A 25,390-nucleotide genomic window follows, 5' to 3' on the forward strand; every position below is an offset into this window, starting at 1 on the left:
AAAATGTCCTGGCTTTTTAAAGTCGCTTTCATGATTAGCACGTTTATATTCGGGAGCGGGCGGTTTTGCCGGTAACCAAGTCGTTTTAAGCATGTTAAATATGCAATCTTATTCCCTTAGAAATCAGTTATTGTATATGTGAAATTTGTTTGTGATTTTTTTTTCTGTTTGTATGTAAAAACAATTTTGCAAGATGCTTGAAAAGAAACTAGTTTATAAGAAGGCAGCATCTGGTTAGACAGGTTTAATTTTATCATTGAAAAGGGTTGAAAGAAAAACTGTGAATCTAAATGGTAAAATCACTTTATGGCAGTACTTGAAGACTCACTGATACTGTTCTAAGTGATGCGCCGATTCTCTAGGCTACACTGTACAATTTAAGAGTATAAAAGTGAAATTTTCAAAGACAGCTTTAAATACACGGCTATTCATATTTCACATTAGGTGGATACAAACATTTTAAGCCAAATGCAAATGCTGTTCGTTTTTTCGTAATTCCGCCGTTTGACTCTGAGGGCCGCTGTTTAACAGCGATGGGACTGGACTGTGTCTAAACCCTCAATCCCTCCCACAGCAACGCACTGTGTCGGAGAGAAAGAGGATGCAGCCTTTTCATAGACACGGTATTTTACAAAATGCCGTCGTGATGTCTGTCCTGTAAGTGACATATGAGAAATATTTAACACTCCAAGGATTTTAAAACCTCGACATAAGGATGGGGCCACTGTATACGGAGGTCTTCGGTTCACACAACAGAATGACCGGTTTTGCGTTGCGGCACACGGTACTGTTTCTTGTCGTCTTTTGTTCTCACTCCGTTTGTGGGCAGATTAGTTATTCCATTCCGGAGGAAATGAAAAAAGGGTCGATTATCGGAAATATCGCCCAGGATTTAGGTCTGGATTTAAAACGACTGAAATCAGGGAAAGCACGCGCCTTTTCTGGTGACATCACGGAATACATAGAACTGAACCGAGATAACGGATTACTTCTCATTAAAGAGACTATAGATCGGGAATCTCTTTGCGAAAAAATTACCCCGTGTGCTCTGCATGTTCAGCTGATTTTGGAAAACCCGATGGAACTATATTCTATTACCGTCGAAATCACGGATGTAAACGACAATGCTCCAGCGTTTCAGAAAAATGAAATTCGTTTCGAGATCAGTGAAAGCGCAGCGGCGGCGGCCAGACTCGTGCTCGGCAGAGCCGTGGACCCAGACGTTGGAATCAACGGTCTTCGGAGTTACGCGCTTAAACCCACGGACAATTTCGTTTTAGACAACGAGGGAGGTGGGGACAGGAATGTAGAGATAGTGTTACACAAAGCCCTCGATCGAGAGACGCAAGCAAGAATAAATTTGCTGCTTACGGCATCCGATGGTGGTGAACCTCGACTCTCGGGCACAATGCAAATATATATCACAGTTCTGGATGCTAATGATAACGCTCCGATCTTTACTGAAAGAGTCTATAAAGCCACCGTAACAGAAAATGCAGCAAGGGGCACTAAACTGACAACCGTAAGCGCTTCTGACGCGGATGAAGGCTCTAATAGTTTCGTGACGTATTTCATTTCTGACGCAGTGGACAGTACCGTAGCAAATAAGTTCACTGTACAAAAAGAAAATGGAGAGGTTACATTAAACGGTGAGCTGGACTACGAAAAATCTAATAGATATCAGCTTGATATTCAGGCTAAGGACCAAGGAGGGCTCTCTGACACCTGTAAGGTAATTATTGATGTGTTGGACATTAATGATAACAAACCAACGATCAATATTCTCTCTATGTCCAGTTCTATATCTGAAGAGTCTAAGCCCAGTGCTGTTGTTGCAATGATGAAGGTGAATGATCCCGACTCGGGGGCAAATGGCCAAGTTCAATGCACAATTAATGAAAATATCCCCTTTATCATCACATCCCCCTCCAGCAATTTCTTTAGCCTGCGCACAGAGCAGGACCTGGATAGGGAGAGAGAGTCTGAGTACAACATCACTGTGTTGTGTTCTGATGAAGGGGTTCCCTCCCTCTCCAGCAGTGCTTCTCTCCATTTACACATATCAGATGTGAACGACAACGCACCGGTCTTTGAGAAGAATAACTACGAGGCGTATGTAGTTGAGAACAACACACCAGGTCTCTCTGTATTCACAGTGAAGGCCAGTGACCCTGACTCCAATCAGAACGCTCGTGTGTCATACATTCTAGAAGACGGAACTGTAAATGGAGTTCATGTGTCATCATATGTGTCAGTCAGTGCAGACAGTGGAGTCATTAGTGCTGTGCGCTCTTTTGATTACGAGCAGTTAAAGGACTTTCACTTCCGTGTAAAAGCGCAGGATGGGGGTTCCCCTCCACTCTGTAGTAACGTAACAGTTAAAATTACAATCCAAGATCAGAATGACAACGCACCTCAGGTTCTCTACCCAGTACAGACTGGCGGCTCTCTGGTGGCTGAGATTGTGCCTCGTTCAGCAGATGTGGGCTATCTTGTCACTAAAGTGGTGGCTGTTGATGTGGACTCTGGACAGAACGCCTGGCTCTCCTACAAACTCCAGAAAGCCACAGACAGGGCTCTGTTTGAAGTGGGTCCACAGAACGGAGAGATACGAACTGTGCGCCAGGTGACTGATAAAGATACTGTGAAACAAAAGCTCACTGTTGTTGTGGAGGATAACGGACAGCCCTCTCGCTCAGCTGTAGTCAACATTAATGTAGCTGTGGCTGACAGTTTTCCTGAAGTGCTCTCGGAATTCACGGATTTCACGCACGGAAAAACATATAATGATGACCTGACATTTTATTTAGTTTTAGCGTTAGCGGCAGTGTCATTCCTTTTCATCACGTGTTTAGTTGTTATAATATCAGTGAAGATCTACAGATGGAGACAATCCCGCATCTTCTATCAGTCCAATCTCCCAGTTATTCCGTACTATCCACCTGGTTACACAGACACAGGAGTTACTGGAACTCTGCCCCACATGTATAATTATGACGTGTGCATGACGACTGACTCCAGGAAAAGTGACTGTAAATATTCTACACTTGGAGGCCATAAGGTTTTAGTCATGGATCAAAGCTTCACAGAGACTATGCAGCGCACAATGAAGGAAAATAGCCTTTTGGAAGACACCAATTCACCAGAGTTGGTAAGAGGCTGTTAAAATTCTTCACATTATGCACAGATTTAAATGTCTTGAAAACAGCGCAAACTCTGATTGAATGATAGCATCACCACTGTTTTTGTGTTATATGTATGGGACAATGATTCATTAGCTTCTCTATGTTTGATAATATTCTGTTGTTTAGACAAAAAAAGTCACATGCGACCTTTGTAATTTTGTCCAAACTACAAATTCGTCTACTTCTTGCTGAACAATGAACTACATAAACAATGGCGAGGATTGTTTGAAACTTTTCAGCACTACTAGTTCTGTACAGTGAAGTACAATTCATAGCACAGTAATTTATATTAATTCTGTAATGAGCAGATATGAACATATGAAAACAACATTGACGTTTCACCTGTTTTGATACACTGCAATACAACAGTTGTAATGAATTTTACACTTCATTGTTAAAGATCATACAAAAACCTATGCATAGTACGGTATAAACACGTAATAATTTCTGACTTTTTAGAACGACTTACACAAAAATTATTTAAATTCAAATGCGATTCTTGTTATTTACTGCAGTGTTAAGAATTTAATGGTATACAGCGATTTGTAATTCCTAAGTCTGACTCAGAGGGCCGCTGTTCATCGACGAAGTGCAGAAACGTTTCATATATAATCCTGACTCACCCACACCAACCAGAACAATCAGATAAAGAAAATCTTCTCCGTCGCATTTTCCGTGACGCTGGCTTTTTCATAAAAAATTTAATCGATCGTTCGAAAGCAAATACATCGGCATTTACGTATGATCAACACTGCTCATATGGACTGTACAAGTGGATGTTAATTTTTTTATATTTTGCACAGACTAGAGAATCTCTGCGGCAGTGATGTGTCTCGCGGTGTTGTTCTTCGTCCTTTCTTCTCGCTGCGTGCTCGGGCAGCTCAGCTATTCCATTCCGGAGGAAATGGCGAAAGGCTCCATAGTTGGAAATATTGCGCAGGATTTGGGATTAGATTTAAAAAGACTTACAACTGGCAAAGCCCGAATATTTTCCGGGGACAATACGGAGTACATTGAACTCAATAAAGAGAAAGGTAGGCTTCTGATAAAAGAAAAAATAGATCGCGAGTCTCTGTGCGCTAAAACAACACCGTGCGCTTTACATCTCCAGATGATTCTTGACAGCCCGATGGAACTTTATACAATTACAGTCGAAATCACGGATATAAACGATAATGCTCCCGCTTTTCAAAACAATCACATTCGGTTTGACATTAGCGAATCAGCTACGACGGGAGCAAAATTCATGTTAGAGAAAGCCGTGGATGCGGACGTAGGAAGCAACGGGCTTCAGAAATACACACTGCAGCCCACAGAACATTTTATTCTAGAACTGCAAAATAATCCAGACGGTGCGAAAAAAGTAGAAATGGTGTTGCAAAAACCGCTCGATAGAGAGAGAGAAGAAAGGTTTACTTTGCTTTTGACAGCTATGGATGGAGGTGAACCAGCGTTATCTGGAACTATAAAAATACATGTTACGGTTCTGGATGTTAATGATAACGCTCCTGTCTTTATACAGACAGAGTATAGGACATCAATTCTAGAAAATTCACAAAAGGGTTCCAAATTAACGACCGTAAGCGCCTCTGATGCAGATGAAGGATCTAACGGTCAGGTGACGTATTATATTTCAAATACAGAAGAGGATGTGAGAAATGTATTTAATATAAACCAATACAGTGGCGAAGTTACATTAAATGAACAGATCGACTATGAAAAAGTAAACCATTATCAACTTGATGTTCAAGCAAGGGACCAAGGGGGACTCTCAGACTCATGCAAGATAATAATTGATGTATTGGACATAAATGATAATACACCAGCTATCACTGTTCTGTCCATGTCTAGCTCCATATCAGAAGAGTCTCCTGCTGGCACTGTTGTGGCTATGATAAAAGTAAACGATCCTGATGCATCTTCCAATGGTCAAGTTCAGTGCACCATTAGTGAAAATCTTCCCTTTGTTATCATGTCCCCTTCTAGCAATATATTTACCCTGCGCACAGAGCAGGACCTGGATAGGGAGAGAGAGTCTGAGTACAACATCACTGTGTTGTGTTCTGATGAAGGGGTTCCCTCCCTCTCCAGCAGTGCTTCTCTCCGTTTACACATATCAGACGTGAACGACAACGCACCGGTCTTTGAGAGGAATAACTATGAGGCGTATGTAGTTGAGAACAACACACCAGGTCTCTCTGTATTCACAGTGAAGGCCAGTGACCCTGACTCCAATCAGAACGCTCGTGTGTCATACATTCTAGAAGACGGAACTGTAAATGGAGTTCATGTGTCATCATATGTGTCAGTCAGTGCAGACAGTGGAGTCATTAGTGCTGTGCGCTCTTTTGATTACGAGCAGTTAAAGGACTTTCACTTCCGTGTAAAAGCGCAGGATGGGGGTTCCCCTCCACTCTGTAGTAATGTGACAGTTAAAATTACAGTCCAAGATCAGAATGACAACGCACCTCAGGTTCTCTACCCAGTACAGACTGGCGGCTCTCTGGTGGCTGAGATTGTGCCTCGTTCAGCAGATGTGGGCTATCTTGTCACTAAAGTGGTGGCTGTTGATGTGGACTCTGGACAGAACGCCTGGCTCTCCTACAAACTCCAGAAAGCCACAGACAGGGCTCTGTTTGAAGTGGGTCTACAGAACGGAGAGATACGAACTGTGCGCCAGGTGACTGATAAAGATGCTGTGAAACAAAAGCTCACTGTTGTTGTGGAGGATAACGGACAGCCCTCTCGCTCAGCTGTAGTCAACATTAATGTAGCTGTGGCTGACAGTTTTCCTGAAGTGCTCTCGGAATTCACGGATTTCACGCACGGAAAAACATATAATGATGACCTGACATTTTATTTAGTTTTAGCGTTAGCGGCAGTGTCATTCCTTTTTATCACGTGTTTAGTTGTTATAATATCAGTGAAAATCTACAGATGGAGACAATCCCGCATCTTCTATCAGTCCAATCTCCCAGTTATTCCGTACTATCCACCTGGTTACACAGACACAGGAGTTACTGGAACTCTGCCCCACATGTATAATTATGACGTGTGCATGACGACTGACTCCAGGAAAAGTGACTGTAAATATTCTACACTTGGAGGCCAGAAAGTTCTAGTCATGGATCGGAGTTTCACTGAAACACTGCACCATGACCTTAAAGACAGTAACCTTCTGGAAGACCCTGATTCTGCAGAAATGGTAAGGTCTTATTACAGTACGAGGTTAACCATGTATCCCAAAGTTATCACTCTTTTTAAAAAAGCATGCTGCTAGCAGAGTTTGTACCATTTCATGATGACATAACTGTATAGGCTGTGCTGCAAAGCATTTATTTTAATGTTTATGATTCTGACATAGTTTTGGGCTTTCCCCTGGTGGGTAGTTATTTTTCTTTTAGCTCAGGGGAGAATTCTGTTATTCAATTATACAGACATGAAGTGGGTGTTTGGTATTATTATTATTTTTTTTTGGGGGGGGGGGTGAAATGGTATCAGCTGAAGTGTATTTGCTCCTTCCCCTGAATTTGCCCCTGGATAACATCACAAGCAGGTTATACTGTCTAAAGAATGACTCGTAATTGTACTGTCTTTTGTTTGTTTTGAGGGTTTTAGTGACTGACATGTTTATTTATACAAATACTGAAATCCCAGTGTGTCTGTTAGTAGCAATGTTTTTTTGTTAAAAACTTGCAAAGTTTGTTTAGCGCGTTCCATGTAAATGAAGCTTCTGCTGCTGGCTTCACATGCATTTTGTTGTTTTGTTTTTTGTTTTGCTTTTTTTGAAAGGTGTGGAGTAGTGGAGGTACAAGAGATGTTAGAGATGTTAATAGTGTTAGTGAGGTGTTAATGGTTTTAGAGAAGTTTAACCTGTTTCAGCAAGGGACATAACATCTGTTATAAAAGAACAGGCAGTACAGGGCAGCATGGGGTAATTTTAGACAGTGTCTGGCTACATTAATAATTATATAAATTAATATGTCCTGCTCATTAATATTTTTTTGGCATTTTTTAAAAGTAACGGTTTTGTTTTCCACTACAGACGCTAAATACTTCGAACCAGATTATTTAAAATATATTAAATAGGTCGGATTTCCAAAGCAAATGTAACATCTAAATATATCAAGAATGGTTCTGATCTTTTCAGCACCGCTAGTTGTGGACAGCGCTTTGTATGTTAAACTGAGAGTTTTGTTATCGTCTTGTAAAATAGCAGGCTACATATTTCCTTTCAAAAACGCAGTTATAGGTTACAGTACTGTCGTTTTAACATTGTGTGCGTTTTTATGCCAAAATTAGTTCTATTAGTTATATCTGCTTTTAAACACGTTTCTCTTTGCTTGTTCAAAAAGAGATCAAATTCTTGTACCGAGTTCGCTATAAATAGGATAGTTTTTGACGTTTTAAAATCTTGCAAACTTGAATATATTTCTTGTCTATCTTCATTATTATTACATACTGTAGTGCAGTGGCGTGCACACATAGACATCAGGTGGTGCTAAAGCACCACCAACTCTGCCCTTTATCAACGAAAGTGCCCTTTTAAAACTCCTTTTTTTTATCATTTTACTGAGGTCGGTTTGAATCTGAAATGATCTTTTGAAAACCTGAGCGATTAAAAACAATGTCCTGAAATGAGCCACCACCTCGCACACACCCGACCTCTCTCTTCCTTTGTCACACCAGATGCGCTGCAGCAGCAGTTCAGTTCAGCGAGATGAAGGAAGCGTCTTCAGCACACACGCTCACAGATAGACTTCTTCTCCCGTCCCCACCAGCCAGGTCACATACACATCAAAGTCAAATCGTACCGTTTGCACTCTAAGCCCAACGTGAAATCATTTTGTTGTGCAGTAAAATGTCTCATACAGCACCAAACTACTAAGCATTTTTAGCCGACTGGTCACCTGAAAAACTAGTCGCTTTAGCCCAAATCAATGATAGATAACGTGAGGACGACCACATACAAATAATTAAGGTAGAGTTTGCAAATCTATGTGTTAAGCTGAACGTTTTCTGTTGTATAGGTTTTGTTAGACAACATAAATTAACACATTCATTTGTGAAAGAAGAAACGGGAAGTTCCCCATTACCTGTGAAAAATGCCCATCTGCATAGCCTATAACTCCTTCTCATATTTTTTGGTCTTTTTACTGTCTTAATTGTAGGCCTATATTGATTTACTAATTGCAAAATATATGCAACAAGGCCTGCAGACAGTGGAGGGTAAACAGAAGTTAACTGAATGACATGACTGTAATATTGGATATGAATTTTAAATTTTATCAGTTCGCTGCGTGACTTTTCTCCATTGAAAACTCACGTTTAGAGAATGTTACAAATAAAATGTCACATTTCATTCAACATTTGCTTGTAATTTTTTTATAATGAAGTGTTCCATGTGCGCTAAAAAGTGCCCTTCACCACCCCCCCGAGCACTTGCCCCCCAAAATGTCTGTGCACGCCACTGCTGTAGTGCATTCTACATGATGGACTTGAATATTTCATTACTAAGTCCCGCGCAAAAAAGGGTAATTTCACACGTCACTAATTTACTGGCTTTTTTCCGAAATAAGATAACTGCTAGGTGACAAATTTATTTTGAAAAAATGCGATTTCACCTTTTCAGGTGGTTGCACTGCAAAACATTGTATTTGATGATTTTCGTTTCTGGTTCAATGTGAGACTAAATCATGTTACAAACTTAAGTTCTGACATGACGATTTCTTGTTTAAATGTTTGCTAATTTGAAAATATTTATGTTCTAGTTGCATTGTTGTTATTTGCTGCGGTGCGAGTCGTTTCATATTGGAAGATGATGTGTAATTCTCAGTTGTGACTCAGAGGGCCGCTGTTTATTGACGACGCGCGGAGCTGTTAAGTACGTATTTGACTCACCCAGCGCATCCAGAACAGTCAGAGAAAGAAAAGCTTCTCCGTCGCGGTTTTCCGTGGAGCTGGTTTCTTAGTGGATCTAAATCCCAATAGTTCTGAGACCAATCAAGTCCGGATTTACGCTTGAAGACTGCTGATTTTGAGGATTATAAACCGGATACGTGTTATTTTTAGAAATCTTCTGCACAGACTAGAGAATCTCTGCGGCAGTGATGTGTCTCGCGGTGTTGTTCTTCGTCCTTTCTTCTCGCTGCGTGCTCGGGCAGCTCAGCTATTCCATTCCGGAGGAAATGGCGAAAGGCTCCATAGTTGGAAATATTGCGCAGGATTTGGGATTAGATTTAAAAAGACTTACAACTGGCAAAGCCCGAATATTTTCCGGGGACAATACGGAGTACATTGAACTCAATAAAGAGAAAGGTAGGCTTCTGATAAAAGAAAAAATAGATCGCGAGTCTCTGTGCGATCAAACAACACCGTGCGCTTTACATCTCCAGATGATTCTTGACAGCCCGATGGAGCTTTATACAATTACAGTCGAAATCACGGATATAAACGATAATGCTCCCGCTTTTCAGAACAATCACATTCGGTTTGACATTAGCGAATCAGCTGCGACGGGAGCAAAATTCATGTTAGAGAAAGCCGTGGATGCGGACGTAGGAAGCAACGGGCTTCAGAAATACACACTACAGCCCACTGAACATTTTAATCTCGAACTGCAAACTCACGGAGATAGTGGTAACAACGTAGAGATGGTGTTGCTAAAACCGCTCGATAGAGAGAGAGAAGAACGGTTTACTTTGCTTTTGACAGCTATGGATGGAGGTGAACCAGCGTTATCTGGAACTATACAAATACATGTTTCGGTTCTGGATGCTAATGATAACGCTCCTGCCTTTATACATAAAGTATATAAAACCTCAGTAGTAGAGAATTCACAAAAGGGTTCCAAACTTACAACTGTAAGCGCTTCTGATGCAGATGAAGGATCCAACGGATTGGTGACATATTATATTACAAATACACAGAATAATGTCAAAGATATATTTATTATAAACCAACACAGTGGTGAAGTAACATTAAATGGACAGACTGACTATGAAAAACTAAGCCATTATCTTCTGGATGTTCAAGCAAGGGACCAAGGGGGACTCTCAGACTCATGCAAGATAATAATTGATGTATTGGACATAAATGATAATACACCAGCTATCACTGTTCTGTCCATGTCTAGCTCCATATCAGAAGAGTCTCCTGCTGGCACTGTTGTGGCTATGATAAAAGTAAACGATCCTGATGCATCTTCCAATGGTCAAGTTCAGTGCACCATTAGTGAAAATCTTCCCTTTGTTATCATGTCCCCTTCTAGCAATATATTTACCCTGCGCACAGAGCAGGACCTGGATAGGGAGAGAGAGTCTGAGTACAACATCACTGTGTTGTGTTCTGATGAAGGGGTTCCCTCCCTCTCCAGCAGTGCTTCTCTCCGTTTACACATATCAGACGTGAACGACAACGCACCGGTCTTTGAGAGGAATAACTATGAGGCGTATGTAGTTGAGAACAACACACCAGGTCTCTCTGTATTCACAGTGAAGGCCATTGACCCTGACTCCAATCAGAACGCTCGTGTGTCATACATTCTAGAAGACGGAACTGTAAATGGAGTTCATGTGGCATCATATGTGTCAGTCAGTGCAGACAGTGGAGTCATTAGTGCTGTGCGCTCTTTTGATTACGAGCAGTTAAAGGACTTTCACTTCCGTGTAAAAGCGCAGGATGGGGGTTCCCCTCCACTCTGTAGTAATGTAACAGTTAAAATTACAATCCAAGATCAGAATGACAACGCACCTCAGGTTCTCTACCCAGTACAGACTGGCGGCTCTCTGGTGGCTGAGATTGTGCCTCGTTCAGCAGATGTGGGCTATCTTGTCACTAAAGTGGTGGCTGTTGATGTGGACTCTGGACAGAACGCCTGGCTCTCCTACAAACTCCAGAAAGCCACAGACAGGGCTCTGTTTGAAGTGGGTCCACAAAACGGAGAGATACGAACTGTGCGCCAGGTGACTGATAAAGATGCTGTGAAACAAAAGCTCACTGTTGTTGTGGAGGATAACGGACAGCCCTCTCGCTCAGCTGTAGTCAACATTAATGTAGCTGTGGCTGACAGTTTTCCTGAAGTGCTCTCGGAATTCACAGACTTTACGCACGGAAAAACATATAATGATGACCTGACATTTTATTTAGTTTTAGCGTTAGCGGCAGTGTCATTCCTTTTCATCACGTGTTTAGTTGTTATAATATCAGTGAAGATCTACAGATGGAGACAATCCCGCATCTTCTATCAGTCCAATCTCCCAGTTATTCCGTACTATCCACCTGGTTACACAGACACAGGAGTTACTGGAACTCTGCCCCACATGTATAATTATGACGTGTGCATGACGACTCACTCCAGGAAAAGTGACTGTAAATATTCTACACTTGGAGGCCAGAAGGTTTTAGTGATGGATCGGAGTTTCACTGAAACACTGCACCATGACCTTAAAGACAGTAACCTTCTGGAAGACCCAGATTCTGCAGAGATGGTAAGGTCTTATTACAATACGAGGTTAACCATGTATCCCGAAGTTATCACCCTTTAAAAAAATACAGCTAGCAGAGTTTCTAACATTTCATGATGACATAACTGTATAGCCTGTGCTGCAAAGCATTTATTTTTGTTTGTGATTCTGACATAGTGGTGGGTTCTCCCCTGGTGGATTGTTATTTTTCTTTTAGCTCGGGAGAATTCTGTCATTCAATTACACAGACATGAAGTTGATTTTTGGTAATGGGGGGGAGCAGGTGAAATAGTATCAGGTGAAGTGTATTTGCTCCTCTCCCCTGAGGATGACATCACAAGCAGGTTATACTGTCTAAAGAGTGACTCGTAATTGTACGGTCTTTTGTTTGTTTTGAAGGTTTTGGTGGCTGACATGTTTATTTATACAAATACTGAAATCCCAATGTGTCTGTTAGTAGCAATCTTTTGTTGTTACAAACTTGCAAAGTTTGTTTAGCATGTTCTATGTAAATGGAGATTCTGCTACTGGCTGCACATGCATTTTGTGGTTTTGTTTTTGTTTAGCTTTTTTTGAAAGGGGGTGGGGGAATGGGGGTGCAAGAGATGTTAGAGATGGTCATGTCAGAGAGATGGTAGAGGTTTTAAAGAAGTTTATATAAACGTTCCTCAAGCTCGTTACACAATAGCCGAAATCCACATCTTCTAAGGTTCATTAGATGTGAACTACACTTAATAAGTAGTTTGATTCAAACGGTATATTTCTTCCTAAATGTCATTCTGTAACGCAGCGTATGCTGCGGAGCGAGGGAAAGGACACACACACTGAAGAGAGCGAGATCTATTACAGGGAATTCCATATTCGTAGTCGTAACAGGCAGGGGTCATAATGGGTGAGCCATCCAGATGAGACAGATACATGGGCATGACAAAACAGACGACGACAAAGCAAAGCAGGGAAACACAGAACAAAGCGCAAACAACAGGGACAGCAATTTCCACAAGGCAGTGATGACAGAACATAGAATCATAAGAATACCAAATCACAATCGAACATTAATCCACCATAGAACCAACCACGAATATCCGACAACGGGCTAGGGAATCACAGGGCAATAAGTACACTGGACTAAACTAGACACTGCTGAATACAATGAGAACACGGGCATGGCAGACAGGGTGGAAACCATAGAAAAAGACAAGCAAGGCGGGAATAACGGGCAAGGAACCACACAGACACGAGGAACAGGGACACCGGAGTGATAGATAAGTGAGGGGGGCGTAGCCCTACGTGACACATTCCTAAAAATATTGTGATACGAGACTAGTTCATAAGAGTCCAGTTGATTCCTCCTAGCTAATAGCAGATCACATTTAACTACTTTTAACCTGTTTCAGCAAGGGATGGAACATCTGTTATACAAGAACAGGCAGTACATGGCAACATCGGGTCATTTTGACACTGTCTGGCTACATTAATAATTACATAAATTAATATGTAAATGTGCCATATTTTGTCAATTGTGATTTTTTTCACTGCAATCTAAATTTGTCCTCCAGTTTTTACCCATCTGTGCTGTTAGAAGACACACACACACACACACACCTACACTAGTGATTATTAGAGGGCCGTGGTGCACACGTGCCCAGAGCAGTGAGCAGCCCTAGCTCGGCACTCGGGGAGCAGTTGGGGTTAGGTGCCTTGCTCAATGGCACCACAGTCACGGCCACAGGCCTGGGAATCGAACCCACGACCCTTCGGTCACAAGACCAGTTCCCTATCACCAGACCATGACTGCCCATGACTGCCCATGCTCAGACATATGTCCTGCTCATTAATATTTTAGAGGCATTTTTTATGTAACGGTTTTTGTTTTCTACTGCAGACGCGAAATACTTCGAACCAAATGATTTAAATGTATTAAATAGGTCAGATTTCCAAAGCAAATGTGACATCTCAATATGTCAAGAATGGTTCGGATATTTTCAGGACCGCTAGTTGTGGACAGTGCTGTAAAACGTTATGTGCCAGTGATTTATGTTAAACTGACTTTTGTTATCGTCTTGTAAAATATCAGGCTACATTTTTCCTTTCAAAAACGTAGTTATAGGTTACAATACTGTCTTTTTAACAGTGTATGCATTTGCATGCCAATATTAGGAGTGTGTTGCTTTTAACACGTTTCTCTTTGCTTGTTCAAAAATAGATTACATTTTAGTGAGTTCGCTACAGATAGGATCGTTTTGACGTTTTATAATTTTGCAAACTTGAACATATCTCGTCTGTCTTCATTGATATTGAATTTGACTTGAACATTTCAGGACTAACTCACAAGTCCTGCGCAGAGAAAGGTAATTTCACACCTCACTAATTTGCTGGCTTTTCCCGAAATAAGATAACTGCTAGGTGACAATTTTTTAATGCGATTTCACATTTTCAGGTGGTAGCCCTGCAAAATATTGTATTTGATGATTTTCGTTTCTGGTTCAACGTGAGACTAAATTATGTTACAAACTTCAGTTCTGACGTGACGATTTCTTGTTTAAATGTTTGCCAATTTGAAAATATTTATGTTTTAGTTGCATTGTTGTTATTTGCTGCGGTGCATGTCGTTTCATATTGGAAGATGATGTGTAATTCTCAGTTGTGACTCAGAGGGCCGCTGTTTATTGACGACGCGCGGAGCTGTTAAATAAGTATTTGACTCACCCAGCGCATCCAGAACAGTCAGAGAAAGAAAAGCTTCTCCGTCGCGGTTTTCCGTGGAGCTGGTTTCTTAGTGGATTTAAATCCCAATAGTTCTGAGACCAATCAAGTCCGGATTTACGCTTGAAGACTGCTGATTTTGAGGATTATAAACCGGATACGTGTTATTTTTAGAAATTTTCTGCACAGACTAGAGAATCTCTGCGGCAGTGATGTGTCTCGCGGTGTTGTTCTTCGTCCTTTCTTCTCGCTGCGTGCTCGGGCAGCTCAGCTATTCCATTCCGGAGGAAATGGCGAAAGGCTCCATAGTTGGAAATATTGCGCAGGATTTGGGATTAGATTTAAAAAGACTTACAACTGGCAAAGCCCGAATATTTTCCGGGGACAATACGGAGTACATTGAACTCAATAAAGAGAAAGGTAGGCTTCTGATAAAAGAAAAAATAGATCGTGAGTCTCTGTGTGCTAAAACAACACCGTGCGCTTTACATCTCCAAATGATTCTTGACAGCCCGATGGAACTTTATACAATTACAGTCGAAATCACGGATATAAACGATAATGCTCCCGCTTTTCAGAACAATCACATTCGGTTTGACATTAGCGAATCAGCTGCGACGGGAGCAAAATTCATGTTAGAGAAAGCCGTGGATGCGGACGTAGGAAGCAACGGGCTTCAGAAATACACACTACAGCCCACTGAACATTTTATTCTCGAACTGCAAACTCACGTAGATGGTGGTAACAACGTAGAGATGGTGTTGCAAAAACCGCTCGATAGAGAGAGAGAAGAACGATTTACTTTGCTTTTGACAGCTATGGATGGAGGTGAACCAGCGTTATCTGGAACTATACAAATACATGTTTCGGTTCTGGATGCTAATGATAACGCTCCTGCCTTTATACATAAAGTATATAAAACCTCAGTAGTAGAGAATTCACAAAAGGGTTCCAAACTTACAACTGTAAGCGCTTCTGATGCAGATGAAGGATCTAACGGATTGGTGACATATTATATTACAAACACAGAGAATGATGTTAAAGATGTATTTATTATAAACCAACACAGTGGTGAAGTAACATTAAATGGACAGATTGACTATGAAAAACTAAGCAATTATCTTCTGGATGTTCAAGCAAGGGACCAAGGGGGACTCTCAGACTCATGCAAGATAATAATTGATGTATTGGACATAAATGATAATACACCAGCTATCACTGTTCTGTCCATGTCTAGCTCCATATCAGAAGAGTCTCCTGCTGGCACTGTTGTGGCTATGATAAAAGTAAATGATCCTGATGCATCTTCCAATGGTCAAGTTCAGTGCACCATTAGTGAAAATCTTCCCTTTGTTATCATGTCCCCTTCTAGCAATATATTTACCCTGCGCACAGAGCAGGACCTGGATAGGGAGAGAGAGTCTGAGTACAACATCACTGTGTTGTGTTCTGATGAAGGGGTTCCCTCCCTCTCCAGCAGTGCTTCTCTTCATTTACACATATCAGATGTGAATGACAACGCACCGGTCTTTGAGAGGAATAACTATGAGGCGTATGTAGTTGAGAACAACACACCAGGTCTCTCTGTATTCACAGTGAAGGCCAGTGACCCTGACTCCAATCAGAACGCTCGTGTGTCATACATTCTAGAAGACGGAACTGTAAATGGAGTTCATGTGTCATCATATGTGTCAGTCAGTGCAGACAGTGGAGTCATTAGTGCTGTGCGCTCTTTTGATTACGAGCAGTTAAAGGACTTTCACTTCCGTGTAAAAGCGCAGGATGGGGGTTCCCCTCCACTCTGTAGTAACGTAACAGTTAAAATTACAGTCCAAGATCAGAATGACAACGCACCTCAGGTTCTCTACCCAGTACAGACTGGCGGCTCTCTGGTGGCTGAGATTGTGCCTCGTTCAGCAGATGTGGGCTATCTTGTCACTAAAGTGGTGGCTGTTGATGTGGACTCTGGACAGAACGCCTGGCTCTCCTACAAACTCCAGAAAGCCACAGACAGGGCTCTGTTTGAAGTGGGTCCACAGAACGGAGAGATACGAACTGTGCGCCAGGTGACTGATAAAGATGCTGTGAAACAAAAGCTCACTGTTGTTGTGGAGGATAACGGACAGCCCTCTCGCTCAGCTGTAGTCAACATTAATGTAGCTGTGGCTGACAGTTTTCCTGAAGTGCTCTCGGAATTCACGGACTTTACGCACGGAAAAACATATAATGATGACCTGACATTTTATTTAGTTTTAGCGTTAGCGGCAGTGTCATTCCTTTTCATCACATGTTTAGTTGTTATAATATCAGTGAAGATCTACAGATGGAGACAATCCCGCATCTTCTATCAGTCCAATCTCCCAGTTATTCCGTACTATCCACCTGGTTACACAGACACAGGAGTTACTGGAACTCTGCCCCACATTTATAATTATGACATGTGCATGACGACTGACTCCAGGAAAAGTGACTGTAAATATTCTACACTTGGAGGCCAGAAGGTTTTAGTCATGGATCAAAGTTTCAATGGGACGTTGTCTCATGCACTGAAAGACAATAACTTCCTGGAAGAGCAGGATTCAGCAGGAACGGTAAGAGATTCCCCTTTCCCCTGAATACTTGATGCACTAGTTAACAAAAATTTTCTTCTGGCAAAAAAAAATAAATAAACTAATAATTCTTTTTTTGTATTTTTGCATGATGAATTCAAATATAATTTGGTAATTTTCATGTTACTCATAGTTTTGTCTATGTTCCAGTGTTCTTATATATCATTTTAGTATGGACACGTGTTATGTAGGGAAGTGATCATCTGGACATTGAACAGGGATGTTCAAATAGTCAAAATATAGATGAGAATAATACACATATACTTTTTAGAGGTTTGAACATATATTAAGCCTTATTTGTGAATAAGGTATATATACTTATTAATGCTGTCAATTAAAAAACATGCCTGACAGAATATTCAATAATAATAATAATAATAATAATAATAATAATAATAATGAAATTCAGCTAAAATTGTGCTCTAAGGTCGACCTATTTTATTTTGTGGGACAGACATTGGTTAACATTGAGTTGCGCAGTTGTGTCCAACGGGAATTTAATAGAGATTTAGTAATAATTTAAAGTTTATTTTCTAAAATGCTCCTCAATAATCCAAACTGGCTTATTTCAGCACTAAAGCAGCTGGACAGCGACTGTTCGTCAGGGACTGAAGCGAAGAGTATTTGGTTTAATCACTAAGTAGGACTGTCAAAACAATCAATATAATTTGTCATTAATTAACGCATTCATTAAATACAGTAAACGTGATTTTGTTTAATTCTGGCTTACAATATTTTAACTTGTTTTGTAATTCTTAATGTTGACTCAGAGGGCCGCTGTTGATCAACGAAGCTCCGTGTGTGCGTGCGTAGATCTCAGACACAAACCACAGTATCAGACGTGTAAGAAAGAAACGGATTCTATCGGTTTTACTGCATCGGGGTTAGGCGCGTTTTATCCTCCTCTGTTTCTAAGAACTGAAGACGAATCTCAAGTTGGATTTTTATTGATTGCAAGGAGAGCAAAGCTGGATGACTAAATTATCTCTTGGCATCTCTGCTGTCAAGAAAATGTCCGATATGGTGACATGGAACACGGTATTGTTTGTTACGGTCCTTTTCCCTCACTGTGTGTATGGGCAGGTGAGTTATTCCATCGCCGAGGAAATGCCCAAAGGATCGATCATTGGAAATGTTGCTCAGGATTTGGGTTTGGATTTAAAAAGACTAAAATCTGGTAAAGCGCGTATCTACACGGTGGACAGCTCGGAATACATCGAAATGAATAAAGAGAAAGGCAGTCTCCTCGTTAAAGAAAAGATAGATCGAGAAAGTCTTTGTGTAAAAGCGACGCCATGTGCTTTACATCTTCAAATGATTATGGAGAATCCGATGGAATTGTACACAATTACGATCGAAATCACGGATATAAACGATAATGCGCCACATTTCCAGACGGAGGAAATTAGCTTTGAAATAAGCGAGTCCGCGGTTCCGGGCGCCAGGTTCATGCTAGAGAGAGCAATAGACGTGGACGTCGGTACCAATGGGCTTCAGAGCTATTCGCTTAAACCGTCTGACCATTTTGTTCTTGAATTACAAAGTCAGGCAGACGGCGATAAGAGCGTGGAAATGATTTTACAAAGACCGCTTGACAGAGAAAAACAAGAGCGGTTTACTTTGATATTAACAGCGGCTGATGGAGGTGAACCGGTGATGTCTGGGTCAGTAAAAATACATGTTACCGTGTTGGATGCTAATGATAACGCGCCCGTATTTAAGCAGAAAGTGTATCGCGCTACATTATCAGAAAACGCAGCAAAGGGAGCAAAATTAATCACCGTAAGCGCTTCTGATGCAGATGAGGGCCCAAACGGTCGAATATCATATTACATGTCAAAAACTATGGATAGTTTGTCGGATTTGTTTATTGTCAATCAGGACAGTGGGGAGGTCATGTTAAACGGTCATGTTGACTTTGAAAAAGCAAGTCACTACCAGCTTGAAATTCAAGCAAAAGACCAAGGAGGCCTCTCAGACTCCTGTAAGTTAATTGTTGATGTGTTAGACATTAATGATAATACACCAGCCATCAGCATTCTGTCAATGTCTAATTCTATATCTGAGGAATCTAAGGCTGGAACTGTTGTAGCTATGATTAATGTAAATGATCCAGATTCAGGAGTAAATGGTCAGATTCACTGCACCATTAGTGACAGTATCCCATTTACCATCATCTCCCCCTCCAGCAATTTCTTTAGCCTGCGCACAGAGCAGGACCTGGATAGGGAGAGAGAGTCTGAGTACAACATCACTGTGTTGTGTTCTGATGAAGGGGTTCCCTCCCTCTCCAGCAGTGCTTCTCTCCATTTACACATATCAGATGTGAACGACAACGCACCGGTCTTTGAGAGGAATAACTATGAGGCGTATGTAGTTGAGAACAACACACCAGGTCTCTCTGTATTCACAGTGAAGGCCAGTGACCCTGACTCCAATCAGAACGCTCGTGTGTCATACATTCTAGAAGACGGAACTGTAAATGGAGTTCATGTGGCGTCATATGTGTCAGTCAGTGCAGACAGTGGAGTCATTAGTGCTGTGCGCTCTTTTGATTATGAGCAGTTAAAGGACTTTCACTTCCGTGTAAAAGCGCAGGACGGGGGTTCCCCTCCACTCTGTAGTAACGTAACAGTTAAAATTACAATCCAAGATCAGAATGACAACGCACCTCAGGTTCTCTACCCAGTACAGACTGGCGGCTCTCTGGTGGCTGAGATTGTGCCTCGTTCAGCAGATGTGGGCTATCTTGTCACTAAAGTGGTGGCTGTTGATGTGGACTCTGGACAGAACGCCTGGCTCTCCTACAAACTCCAGAAAGCCACAGACAGGGCTCTGTTTGAAGTGGGTCCACAGAACGGAGAGATACGAACTGTGCGCCAGGTGACTGATAAAGATGCTGTGAAACAAAAGCTCACTGTTGTTGTGGAGGATAACGGACAGCCCTCTCGCTCAGCTGTAGTCAACATTAATGTAGCTGTGGCTGACAGTTTTCCTGAAGTGCTCTCGGAATTCACGGACTTCACACACGGAAAAACATATAATGATGACCTGACATTTTATTTAGTTTTAGCGTTAGCGGCAGTGTCATTCCTTTTCATCACGTGTTTAGTTGTTATAATATCAGTGAAGATCTACAGATGGAGACAATCCCGCATCTTCTATCAGTCCAATCTCCCAGTTATTCCGTACTATCCACCTGGTTACACAGACACAGGAGTTACTGGAACTCTGCCCCACATGTATAATTATGACGTGTGCATGACGACTGACTCCAGGAAAAGTGACTGTAAATATTCTACACTTGGAGGCCAGAAGGTTTTAGTGGTGGATCAAAGTTTCACAGGCACTTTGCAGCATGCAGTAAAAGAAAACAACTTCCTGGAAGATCAGGATTCACCAGAATTGGTAAGAGAATCCTTCGTCTATAATGGCGTGTTACTTGATGGGTCTTTGTAAAACAAAAAAGTCTGATTATTCTAAATTCAATCTGAATTTTACAGTTTTTTGCAGACCCAAAGACCTAATTTCTGAAAGTATGTCTCTTTTTCAAAACTTAACACAAAGCCCCCAATGCCACACACACAACAGGTAAAACATCTCACACTTTTGGAAAAAGCAAACACTTCAACCCAAAGTCTTTTAACTCTTGCCAAAACCATATTATTGCATCCAAACTCTACAAATATCAGATGAGCATCCTTTCCCACACGACAACTACACACTGTTGTGACAAATGGAAAACACTACTACCATGTGTTTGAGTGTTTAGTTTGTAGTCTGCTGTGAAGGTCTGTCAGAGGTCTCACACATATATATGAATATTCACAAATGTAGAGGTTATTTCTGCATATTCAGTCCATTTACATCATAAAGTAAAACGCAATTACAAGGGGAAGGTATTTTTGGTTTTACATGAACACTACAGCAACACATGCTGTATAAACTTTAAACAAATGGACAACAAAAATGACAAAAAAAGAAAAACAAAAAAACAATTAGGTGTGTAACTCCAGCATACTAAATAAGGGGGCATCTTGTCTCACTTTTGGGTATTGCTACAAGATCTCCTCAACATCACAGTCCTCTCTGGCCAGACAGCGGGTGAAGGACCTTGTTGAGGGACGTCTCCACCTCTCTCATGCTCCTCATCTACGTCACCTCAACCTTCCTCCATCACCTGCCGAATGGATTTACATCGGTGTGGTTGGCAACCACCTCCATGTCAAAAAGAACTCAACAGCAATGGAGAGTTTGGTGGAGGTGAATCACAACAAATCATGGCTGTTCAGTGAACCAGTTTGTACTTGAGCAGCCCGGGGCAAACTTGTGTTGTCCCAGATGACAACAAACCTGGACTGTTCTGGTTCATCCCCCTGGTGATGGAGAATGAATGTGTTGTGCTCTGTGTTGGAGAAGGTGATGATGTGCACAGTGTTGTAGGGACCAAGAGTGTCATGATGATGAACACCACCATTCTTGATAATGGCTGCACACATTGTGTGATGCTGCCATGCTGACAGTGACTCTGACATTGGTACAGTGTCCTATGATGTTCATTACAATATTGGAGGACAGTATTAAATAGGCATAATGTTGTCAGTGTTGTGTGGCACAGGACACTGAACTACAGTATTAGTGAGTGGATAGCAGAGAATACTTGTGCCCAGTCCGGATAGACTCACTGAATGGATGTTTCTGATGGTGACGTTGTCAGTAATGATGTGCTGTTGTAGTTGTCAGAAACATATGCAGTTGTTTGCTCAGACCATATTGATGATGATCTGTTTCTATTCTGAGGTGGATAGCCGTCTTCCTCCCCCAAAAAGGTGTAGTCTAGTAGTGCAAAAACATGATGTAGCATGTATAGAGGACAGGTCTACATATCCATTCTCATTTTGAAATGTCTGGATGATGCTAAAGTGTAGCAGCACAGATAAGGTTGGACCCTTGGCCTCCAGAAAACCCAAACCATGCTTGACCACATGGTCATCCAGAGTGGCTCTGATCTCATCCATTATGGTTGCTCATCCTCGTCCTCATTCTCATACTCTTCATCATCCTCTCTATGCAGCATTGGACTTTATTGATGTGCAAACCAAGATTTGCAACTTGTGGCCTCTTTAAAGGGATTAGGCTTTGATGTCTAAAGATTTGTAATAATTAGCTTGAAGTGTTGTAACGTGTGAGAACTGGGTGTGGATTTTGATAGGTGAGTGTAGCAGTTGCGTGGCAGTGTTTTCTAAAAGAAACACATGGTTTTCACTTTTGAATGTTGTGCCTTATTTAAAGAACTGTGTTTCATGTTTTGCAAAAAGTGTGTTAAAGAATTTCTAAATGAATGTAAGGCAGAGAATGTGCTTATGGTCTAGTGCACCAGGTCAATAGATAGGCTACATGGGATAGTGTTTTTAAAAAATGTGCTATAAAGGACCACTGTATAGGGTCTTAGCAGCTGCAAAAAACGGTCAAATCTTCATCAAAACAATCAACACAGCGTCATTTCAACATAACTGTAGGTCAACAGTCCTTAATCAACTGAGCATTCTAAACAGTCTTTTCAGTTTTAACACTGTATTAAAGTAGGTCTGTGAAAAAAAAACTATCACATTAAAAAATAATATTAATTCAACATATTTTTAATAATGAAATAGGAATATGTTATTTATATTAATCATTTACAAATTTCTAAAAAAAATGTCCTGGCAGCGATTCGTTCGTTACAGTTTGCAGTATTTGAAACCTGTTTGTAATTCTTGCTCGTGACTCAGAGGGCCGCTGTTCGTCAACGAAGGTTCAGGTCTGTTTTCTGCTCTCATAACCATACGCAGCAACCCGCAGTGTCAGAAACATTGAGAGGACGCTTTTTCTCTCTATTCTAGTTACATTCCGAGGTGAAAGCGCGAGTTTATCGGCATATTTCACCTAAAAATCAAGGAGGAATTTCACGTTGGATGTTTACTGATTCTATGACAGCAAGGTTGGATGACTAAATTATCTCTGGGCATCTCTGTTATCAAGAAAATGTCCGATATGGTGACATGGAACACGGTATTGTTTGTTACGGTCCTTTTCCCTCACTGTGTGTATGGGCAGGTGAGTTATTCCATCGCCGAGGAAATGCCCAAAGGATCGATCATTGGAAATGTTGCTCAGGATTTGGGTTTGGATTTAAAAAGACTAAAATCTGGTAAAGCGCGCATCTTCACCGAGGACAACACGGAATACATCGAAATGAATAAAGAGAAAGGCAGTCTCCTCGTTAAAGAAAAGATAGATCGTGAAAGTCTTTGTGTAAAAGCGACGCCATGTGCTTTACATCTTCAAATGATTATGGAGAATCCGATGGAATTGTACACAATTACGATCGAAATCACGGATATAAACGATAATGCGCCACATTTCCAGACGGAGGAAATTAGCTTTGAAATAAGCGAGTCCGCGGTTCCGGGCGCCAGGTTCATGTTAGAGAGAGCAATAGACGTGGACGTCGGTACCAATGGGCTTCAGAGCTATTCGCTTAAACCGTCTGACCATTTTGTTCTTGAATTACAAAGTCAGGCAGACGGCGATAAGAGCGTGGAAATGATTTTACAAAGATCGCTTGACAGAGAAAAACAAGAGCGGTTTACTTTGATATTAACAGCGGCTGATGGAGGTGAACCGGTGATGTCTGGGTCAGTAAAAATACATGTTACCGTGTTGGATGTTAATGATAACGCGCCCGTATTTAAGCAGAAAGTGTATCGCGCTACATTATCAGAAAACGCAGCAAAGGGAGCAAAATTAATCACCGTAAGCGCTTCTGATGCAGATGAGGGCCCAAACGGTCGAATATCATATTACATGTCAAAAACTATGGATAGTTTGTCGGATTTGTTTATTGTCAATCAGGACAGTGGAGAGGTCATGTTAAACGGTCATGTTGACTTTGAAAAAGCAAGTCACTACCAGCTTGAAATTCAAGCAAAAGACCAAGGAGGCCTCTCAGACTCCTGTAAGTTAATTGTTGATGTGTTAGACATTAATGATAATACACCAGCCATCAGCATTCTGTCAATGTCTAATTCTATATCTGAGGAATCTAAGGCTGGAACTGTTGTTGTTATGATGAAAGTCAGTGATCCAGATTCAGGTGCAAATGGTAAAGTTCACTGCACCATTAGTGACAGCGTCCCATTTACCATCATCTCCTCATCCAGTAATTTCTTTAGCCTGCGCACAGAGCAGGACCTGGATAGGGAGAGAGAGTCTGAGTACAACATCACTGTGTTGTGTTCTGATGAAGGGGTTCCCTCCCTCTCCAGCAGTGCTTCTCTCCATTTACACATATCAGATGTGAACGACAACGCACCGGTCTTTGAGAGGAATAACTATGAGGCGTATGTAGTTGAGAACAACACACCAGGTCTCTCTGTATTCACAGTGAAGGCCAGTGACCCTGACTCCAATCAGAACGCTCGTGTGTCATACATTCTAGAAGACGGAACTGTAAATGGAGTTCATGTGGCATCATATGTGTCAGTCAGTGCAGACAGTGGAGTCATTAGTGCTGTGCGCTCTTTTGATTATGAGCAGTTAAAGGACTTTCACTTCCGTGTAAAAGCGCAGGACGGGGGTTCCCCTCCACTCTGTAGTAACGTAACAGTTAAAATTACAGTCCAAGATCAGAATGACAACGCACCTCAGGTTCTCTACCCAGTACAGACTGGCGGCTCTCTGGTGGCTGAGATTGTGCCTCGTTCAGCAGATGTGGGCTATCTTGTCACTAAAGTGGTGGCTGTTGATGTGGACTCTGGACAGAACGCCTGGCTCTCCTACAAACTCCAGAAAGCCACAGACAGGGCTCTGTTTGAAGTGGGTCCACAGAACGGAGAGATACGAACTGTGCGCCAGGTGACTGATAAAGATGCTGTGAAACAAAAGCTCACTGTTGTTGTGGAGGATAACGGACAGCCCTCTCGCTCAGCTGTAGTCAACATTAATGTAGCTGTGGCTGACAGTTTTCCTGAAGTGCTCTCGGAGTTCACAGACTTCAGCCCTGTCAAAGACTACAATGACAATATGACATTTTATTTAGTCTTGGCTCTTGCTGCAGTGTCTGTACTCTTCATCTTCTCCTTAATTGCCATAACATCAGTGAAAATCTACCGGTGGAGGCAGAAACGACTGTTCTATAAATGTGCGGCGAACCTTCCTGTGATCCCGTATTACCCGCCGGGCTACGCTGACGCCACTCTGCAGCGCATGTATAATTATGAGGTGTGCGGGACCACAGACTCCAGGACGAGTGACATGAAGTTTGTCAGGCCGTACAGCCAGAGCACGCTGGGGAGAGAGAGTCACGTGGGCACAGTGCAGAGAGAGAGTAGCCAGCCAGACACGGAGCTGCTCTCAGAGGTGAGGCCTCTTCCCACAAGCCCTG

At 41.7% G+C, this 25,390-nt stretch overlaps 2 protein-coding genes across 38 annotated transcripts in view; both read left to right on the forward strand.

Moving 5' to 3' along the window:
- LOC143525424 (protocadherin gamma-C5-like) overlaps positions 1 to 25,390 on the forward strand; it is a 186,532-nt gene that overhangs the window by 112,375 nt on the left and 48,767 nt on the right. For 2 of the 37 annotated variants that reach the window (XM_077019372.1, XM_077019384.1), the window contains exon 1: positions 3,842 to 6,390. The exons of 27 other annotated variants lie outside the window; for them this stretch is intronic. In XM_077019372.1, coding sequence (XP_076875487.1) covers positions 4,012 to 6,390 — 2,379 coding nt within the window. In that variant the 5' untranslated portion in view covers positions 3,842 to 4,011. Of the gene's footprint in view, positions 1 to 3,841; positions 6,391 to 9,064; positions 11,675 to 12,317; positions 16,948 to 17,402; positions 20,374 to 22,732; positions 25,366 to 25,390 lie in introns of those variants that run through there. 8 more of the 37 variants (XM_077019371.1, XM_077019382.1, XM_077019370.1 and 5 more) reach the window with 4 other exon arrangements.
- Positions 578 to 25,390, forward strand: part of LOC143525426 (protocadherin gamma-A8-like) — a 32,515-nt gene continuing 7,702 nt past the window's right edge. Inside the window, exon 1 of the mRNA XM_077019396.1 lies at positions 578 to 3,151. Within this exon, the coding sequence (XP_076875511.1) occupies positions 716 to 3,151 (2,436 nt within the window). The 5' untranslated portion in view covers positions 578 to 715. The remainder of the gene's footprint in view (positions 3,152 to 25,390) is intronic.

Source organism: Brachyhypopomus gauderio, chromosome 10 (genome assembly GCF_052324685.1).
Source record: "Brachyhypopomus gauderio isolate BG-103 chromosome 10, BGAUD_0.2, whole genome shotgun sequence".
NCBI classification, from domain to species: Eukaryota; Metazoa; Chordata; class Actinopteri; order Gymnotiformes; family Hypopomidae; genus Brachyhypopomus; species Brachyhypopomus gauderio.